The 8252-nt window shown below is 40.1% G+C and overlaps 1 protein-coding gene across 1 annotated transcript in view; it reads right to left on the bottom strand.

The window, feature by feature from the left end:
* LOC106535691 (chloride channel protein 2) overlaps positions 1–5476 on the bottom strand; it is a gene marked incomplete at its 5' end in the record, with an annotated part of 7635 nt that extends 2159 nt beyond the window's left edge. The window contains one exon of the mRNA XM_014032761.1: positions 5372–5476. Coding sequence (XP_013888215.1) covers positions 5372–5476 — 105 coding nt within the window. The remainder of the gene's footprint in view (positions 1–5371) is intronic.
* Between the last annotated feature and the right edge of the window lie 2776 nt (positions 5477–8252).

Genomic DNA, 8252 nt, shown 5'->3' with positions numbered 1-8252 from the left:
CCATTTGGTTTAAATACCATTGGTGGGTTGGGGATTTGGTTTAGGACCAAGGTGTGAATTGAGTTTAGGTTAGTTTTAGGGTCAGCCTACCTGTGAGGTTAGCCTTAGGGTTTGTGGTCAGGGTTAGGCTGTAGAAATGTAATTGAAGTCAATGGAATGTCCCCAAGCCCTGTGATGGACATGCGACACCATAAAGAACTTATGTTAGTCACTCCTCTAAATAATAAAACTATAAATTCTTTGGGTTCCCCTCTGAGTTTGCATTACATCACATAAATTCAACAGGCTTGCATACTCGTTAGGTCCTTAATGCCACCACTAGAGATGTGACATTCACAAACAATCAAGTCACAGGCAGTAAAGAGCCGTTTGTGTTTCTATTTTTTATTGTTCATATAATATAATTCATATAACCTTTACTTTTTTCATCCTTAATCAGAGAGCTAATGGTTAATCAGAGAGATAATAGTGCCTGCTTTGCTTTTTCCACAGAAAACAGGTAGAGTGGTGGAGTATAGCAACTCAGGGGGAAAGTGGGTGGGGGATTTGTGCTTGACAAAACACATGGTTCCATCCACGCCGTGTCAAAATCAAACAGCTCTTTTGAACAGCTCTATGAAACAAATGTCTCCTCAAGCTCTGGATCCCTTCAAAGAGACAAATATCCCATCTCTAAACACCACACACACTGGAGTATTGGGACATTTCAATCCAACATATTGAATATCCCAGATTTGAGGTTGGAGTGGTCCCAACGGCCTTCCAAGGCAACTAGATCACTATTAACACATTAAAGGAGGCAGTAATATCTCCTAAAATTATCTTTAGAACCATCACGATAATCGAAGCATCCTCAACATTGTTGGAAGGGAAAAATAAGGACAAAAATTGGCACATTTATCTTGCCATGTGAACCTGGCGTTTACTTGGACATAAGTAATCAGATTTAAACGGCCATTCGGAATAAAATTACATCATGTAAGCGCCCTATTCGGATTATTCTGACCCTATTCAGCTCGATCCGAATGAATTTGTAATCGGAATGAGAGAGGTGATTTATGCCGATTGATAATCCAAACGACTTGCACGTAAACACGTAATCCGATCATTTTATTCTGATTGTGGAAAACTGACCTGACTGCACGTCTGCTGACTTTCATCCACCGGTTTCTGCTCTTTTGTGGAGAGAGGAGCAGCAGTGCTGTAGTTTCCAGCAGCACAGAACTTTTTCTCCCATTTTCTCATTCAATAAAGAAGGAAGACACATGCCGCTTCACAAAAAATAATGATAAAAAATAAAAAAATGAATAAAAAGTCCACCGCGCGTCCCCTGCAACTGAACCAGGGATTGCGGTAATGTCTCCACCATTATGAAAACCTGTCGCAGGGCCAATCTGAGCTCAGAAGCTGTTTGTTTATGTTCATCATGAAAGTAGATCTTTTGTGTGTGTGTGTTTTTAAGGGAAAGTTAGCAACTGTGCATGCCAGTGCTTCTATTCTGAATAAAAGCCTGGTACATGTAAACACTCGTCATTATCGGATTGTGTCCATATATACGATACATTTCGATTATTTAATCTGAATACATTTCAATCCGATCAAAGAATTTTACGCATGTAAACATTGATGGTTGGAAAAAAAGAAGAAAGTCTTTAATGAAGTTTGTCAGAACATTATGCGTTTAAGACGAGGATGTCATGAGCTGATTGCAAGTATTGAGTATTGGTTTGAGTACCAATCAAGGTATTTTTCGGTATTAAAATAGCTTGGCACTTTCAGATCCTAATAAATACAGTCTATGGTTTTACATCATGTTAGATGAGTTTACTAAAAGCTGTACAGCAGCCATAAAACAGCACCCCATGTGATGTAAGGGCCTAGAAATAAATGCACCTGAGCACCAATTGTTTTCTCTGTCGTTGGACAGTAAAAAATACCACCACAAATCCTCATTGTTCGTCAAACCTTGTGTCAAGTGTCTTGATAATCAATAAATTTATGCTTGAAACAGAGGTGATTGCTCTAAGACTTCAAGGGAAGCTCAGCTTCCCCTAAAATGTAAAAAATAAAATAAGTGATCAAATACACTCACCGGCCACTTTATTAGGTACACCTGTCCAACTGCTCGTTAACACTTAATTTCTAATCAGCCAATCACATGGTGGCAACTCAGTGCATTTAGGCATGTAGACATGGTCAAGACAATCTCCTGCAGTTCAAACCGAGCATCAGTATGGGGAAGAAAGGTGATTTGAGTGCCTTTGAACGTGGCATGGTTGTTGGTGCCAGAAGGGCTGGTCTGAGTATTTCAGAAACTGCTGATTTACTGGGATTTTCACGCACCACCATCTCTAGGGTTTACAGAGAATGGTCCGAAAAAGAAAAAACATCCAGTGAGCGGCAGTCCTGTGGGCGGAAATGCCTTGTTGATGCCAGAGGTCAGAGGAGAATGGGCAGACTGGTTCGAGCTGATAGAAAGGCAACAGTGACTCAAATAACCACCCGTTACAACCAAGGTAGGCAGAAGAACATCTCTGAACGCACAGTACGTCGAACTTTGAGGCAGATGGGCTTCAGCAGCAGAAGACCACACCGGGTGCCACTCCTTTCAGCTAAGAACAGGAAACTGAGGCTACAATTTGCACAAGCTCATCGAAATTGGACAAGAGAAGATTGGAAAGACGTTGCCTGGTCTGATGAGTCTCGATTTCTGCTGCGACATTCGGATGGTAGGGTAAGAATTTGGCGTCAACAACATGAAAGCATGGATCCATCCTGCCTTGTATCAARGGTTCAGGCTGGTGGTGGTGGTGTCATGGTGTGGGGAATCTTTTCTTGGCACTCTTTGGGCCCCTTGGTACCAATTGAGCATCGTTGCAACGCCACAGCCTACCTGAGTATTGTTGCTGACCATGTCCATCCCTTTATGACCACAATGTACCCAACATCTGATGGCTACTTTCAGCAGGATAATGCGCCATGTGGAGATGAAGTCTGAGATGATTCCAGCTGGAATCATCTCAGACTGGTTTCTTGAACATGACAATGAGTTCACTGTACTCAAATGGCCTCCACAGTCACCAGATCTCAATCCAATAGAGCATCTTTGGGATGTGGTGGAACGGGAGATTCGCATCATGGATGTGCAGCCGACAAATCTGCGGCAACTGTGTGATGCCATCATGTCAATATGGACCAAAATCTCTGAGGAATGCTTCCAGCACCTTGTTGAATCTATGCCACAAAGAATTGAGGCAGTTCTGAAGGCAAAAGGGGGTCCAACCCTTACTAGTGTGGTGTACCTAATAAAGTGGCCGGTGAGTGTGTATACTGTTGTGTGTACATGTCATTGGCTAAATATGCGCTACAACGCACTCAACTTACTGCAGCTTCACAGTGCTTTAAACAGTGACGCTGAGCATCCACAGAGTTCAATTGCGAAGAAAGAGTGCAGCGAAACAAGACGAAATGAGACGAAACGAGACGACTCATTAGATAAATGCTGGGCTTTGTCCCGCCCTTCGGAGGCTCAGCATCTCTGGGGTCTATGGGGATGTGGGCTGGCCTCGGCTGGACCAGACACTCAACTCCTGCATGATGATTGGATGATCTGTCGGAAGCTGAATCCCTTTTTGATTGACAGCGAAATGAGCAAATTAGCGATCTTTTGACGTCCATTGGAGCATTTTTTAGTTTCATTCTGTTCTGAGTTGAATCGGAGACTTTCCTAATCTTCTAAGTGGCATTTTCTTTCTTAAAAATGATTAGTGACAAATCGAGCTTCTATTTCTGGTGGGTTTTTTGTATCTGCTTGTGTTTGTTGACTGACTTCTATCACTCTTTCTGACTTCTATCATAGTTTCTGTCCAGCAAAGCACTCACAGGCAGACTCTAGTCTCACGCCAGTCCCAGCTAGCGAGCAAGCTGCACATAATGGCAGACAGTTTGAATGTTGTGGACCAGATTTTGGTGAAGCCATTTGATATAGTCTTCCTTATGAAGAAAAATTTAGAGTTAAACAGCAGGGCTGATCAACTCCTCAGATTAATTTGGTGCAAAAGGTGGGGAAAGTAACGAGTCTTTTCAGCTGTCCTGGTATGACTGGCTGACTGGAAGTGCAGTAAAATGATTTGTGACAGGGTCACAGATCATTTTCTTGGAAAGGAACAGAGGGTAGAATTTACGTAGAAATAAACTGACACATTTTATGATGTAGGCCGAAATTGAGCTTCCCCTTTTAGAAAGACCGCTGCTGGCTTGAAACTAAGATTGGCATGTTCTTTTTGCTGTTTTCATGATGTTTGTTGGTTGAAGTGGAACATAAAACCTGAACAACAATGTGATGCTTGGATTCCTGTGACCAGTGTAGTTTAGGGTTGGGGAAAATCATATTGTGCACAATTCATCAATAAAACTGTCAGTGATTAATATTTTCAACTTTACACTTACTTTAACTTTTGCATGACTTGGGCTTGGGAAATGTAAGAGAAAACACAGCTGTGAAATTTTAGCTTCCTAAGATTTTACTCAGTTTGTAGAGTTGAGTTACTTTTACAACCGCTAATTAGACAGATGGGCCCAGATAGAGGATGTGCAAGTAATGCCTCACTAGAACAGGAGGTTGCACGTGGACATACTCAGTTACTTTGTAGAAAAGCCTTTAAAAAGCTTGACTGTTTTACAGAGAGTCAGTTCATGATGCTGATGTTGATTATACCTTGTCTGTATATGAACTCCTTGATGCAAGTAAAACAGAGTTCAACCAGACTGTTGCTTGTTCGTCAATCCTTGTGTCAAGTGTCTTAATCAATTCATCCAACAACTGTGAACTGATTTAATCACCTGTAACACCAATGTCAAACGAGATTACACAAGATCTAGAGCAAAGCCACAGCATTGGTTACAGAAAACTCAGGAAGGGGATAACCACAGTCTTTTATTGTGTTTCCACCCTTATGGTGGAAAAGGTGGCTTTCAAAACACAGCTTAATATTTGAACTTGTTATCTGCTAGTTTGACGATTTTTATGTACAATTTTAGAACACAGGATAACTGATATAGAGTCAAAAACATGCAAATGTGATTGCCATGTATTAATCATCACATTATCGGCTAAATGCCACAATTAATCTTTTTTTGCCAATATCGCCAAACTTGAAAATTGAATTTAAATTGAATAAACATTGGAATGAATTTCCATATGTTCCATTTGCTGTATGTTTGGTCCCAACTTTGGGTGGAGATGTGAAAACCCAAAACAACACAGACTTTGAAAATAAGGTTAATTAAACTAATTATAACCTTATTTTCAAAGTCTGTGTTGCAGTCAGAGAGACAGAGTGGTTAGCAGCAGCTGTATGTCCAATCAAACCTTGTGCAGTGATGTGCGCTCCATAAGCTGGAATGGGGCGGGGTCTATCTTGCAGGAGCTGAAGTCGACTTGCTCCTCAAGCTGCTTCTCCTCCCATTCTGCTATCTGGAAATCAAACAGATCAGTAATTTTCAGTGTAATTTTGTTTAATTAAAATGTAAAATCAGACTGCAGCATAATTTGTTAGAGTCAAAGGCCTTACAGCCAGTCTGTTGGCTGAACTTTGTTTGTTTCTGTGACTGTAAAACTTCAATAGACAGGACGTCAAACAGAAACTGATTACATAATGTCTTTATGAGTAGTGTCAGTCAGTAAATGAGAAGACAAAGGCATGAAATATTTCAAACTACCATCTACCAAATGACGTTTGTCCACAGAAAATAAATGGACCAGGCAGAGCTCTGAATGATGTCAAGTGAAACTTGAAGTAACACAGCTGGTGAAAAAAGCAGGAGGATGGAGAAGCAGAGACTGCAGGAAAACATGGTGATGGAAGGAGAATGTATGAGGAATGTGCCTTAGACAGACAGGAAATGAGAGGTGATGTTGATGGATGAATTATGAATGATGTCATATCCAAAAATATAAGACTCCTGGGTAACTGACCTATTCAGTTGTAAAAACTGAACAGCCTGGTCTGTCAGACTGGGATGTCATCAGGTGCAAAATGAGATGTCAGTTATACAAATTCATGTTTCAAAAACTTAACGGATTTTACTAACAGTTTAAAGGAAAAAATAAAACAAAATAACAAAAAAAAAAACCCATCAGATTTTGTCCTCCACCAGTAAAGAAAAAATATTTAACTGTTTAAAAAAATAATAAAATAATAACTGTTATTGCCATTGTTCATCTCCCAATAATATATAAAACATTTCTTTTTCTTTAATCATACTCAGCATTTTTAAAACATAGCATCATGTTTTAAGTTAAGTATGCTTATTCTGGTCACTTGTTCTCCACCTTTAAATATCCATTTTTCCCTATTTTCCCAAGTTCTTCTAAAGTTCACCAAATGTCATGAAAAAAATGTTATGCTTAAATGTTGCTCTGAGACCCAAAAGCTTTTCTGAAAAACTAAAGTTCAGAAATAACGATGAGCTTTTTATCCCCTTAAACATTGTTCATACCAGGTGCTAAAATCTGTTCTTCGCGATCGAATTGCAAACAGATGATGCTAAATTACAGATCTAAATGACTTCAATGCATGACAAAAACATTCACTTAGACCAGTGATTCCCAACTAGGGGTACGTTTACCTATTGGGTACGTGAGCATATTACCCCAATTTTTCTATGTACAGAGGGTACATAGAAAAATTTCCCAGGTCTGTAAAATATATACTGTATATAAAAATAAGACTGAGGTATGTAGGTCCCTGTGATTTCCACAATGCGGAAACTGCAGACGGAATCACAGAATGGACACAAAGCGGAATCCTGGATAAAATATGAAATCTCAGAATTTGCTCATTTGGGCAAGTTTCTGATGTATTTTGGACACGGCTTCTTCCTTCACCTGCAATTACCTGGTTTATTTATTTAATTACTTATTCACTTTCAAGGCAACATTTTTATCTTTATTTAATTTGAGTTGAAAAGAATAAAATGCCTGAGAAGTAAATGTTCTAGGGGGTTAAATAAATAATTTCCATTTAATTATCAGTTGTTGTGAATTACAGCTTTGGAGAATCATAATATTTGACTGAAGAGGTACTAGTGGTATGACAAAATAGCTCAGGGGTACTCAAATCTGAAATGGTTGGGAACCACTGACTTAGACCACCTTAGGAGCCTCACTGTAGAACTTGCAACTAAACTGATGTGAATCCAAGCAAGCAGCAGAGAGATTACCTGCACAGACTCAAAATGCTGGTGGCAAACTGGATGTGGTTCTGATGAGAATCACAGTTCAGCAGTGTGCCCGTGAGAAGTGAGGCTATACCTGGGTGAAGTTTCATATGGTAAGAGGTGAGGAGGTGACTGAATCTATAATATTGGCATTTTTCGCAACACAAAGGCGCAACTAAGACTCAAAGCAGTGAAATCAGGCTGCTTGCCCTAAACAATTACGTATGTTTATCACTGGATCCCGGCAGCTTGACCTTGGTCGCAAGCTGACCAAACCTCCCTGGAATGAAACGTGAGAAGGAAACCTTGACACTCCCCATCCTCACCCGCGTCACCCATGACCGGACCGGTCTGAAGCCCGCATTGGGTGGAGACAGACAACTGAACTCTAGTAACTTGTGCTTTGACTGGTTTGGACTCTGGAGGTCTTCTGATTAGTTCCAACACCGGAATACTATCCTGAATAGACCCACCACCCCCCTCCTCTCCTTGGATGACTTGCTCTATGTGGAGTAGTTTTCTTTGAGCGTATGTTTGTGTGTTTCTGTATAAAACACAGGATCAAAGCTCTTTTTTTAACGCACACTTCCTATTGCGTGTATTCTAAACTGCAACGGTAGAGCACTAAGTTGCGAAAGACCCTGGACATTCGTTCCCCCATGTTTGTCATGCATGTGTGTTTCTCCGGACGGATGATCTAAATTGCAAATTTCGTTCTGCACGTTCAGAACGTTTCGTTCTTGATGTTATGTGTAAACGACAATAAAACGATTCTGATTCTGGATGTCTCAGGTTTATATATATGACACAGCAGGTAAAATAAGTATTGAACACGTCACCATTTTTCTCAGTAAATATATTACTAGAGGTGCTAATGACATGAAATTTTCACCAGATGTTGGTAACAACCCAAGTGATCCATACATACAAAGAAATAAAAAAAAATGTCCAGAAATGAAGTTATTTGTAATAATGTGGAATGGCACAGGGAAAAAGTATTGAACACATGAAGAAAGGGAGGTGTAAAAAGG

Source organism: Austrofundulus limnaeus, unplaced genomic scaffold (assembly GCF_001266775.1).
Source record: "Austrofundulus limnaeus strain Quisiro unplaced genomic scaffold, Austrofundulus_limnaeus-1.0 Scaffold1533, whole genome shotgun sequence".
In the NCBI taxonomy this organism is placed as follows: domain Eukaryota; kingdom Metazoa; phylum Chordata; class Actinopteri; order Cyprinodontiformes; family Rivulidae; genus Austrofundulus; species Austrofundulus limnaeus.
The sequence above is the reverse complement of the archived record's forward strand: the minus strand, read 5'-3'. Positions and strand labels throughout refer to the sequence as shown.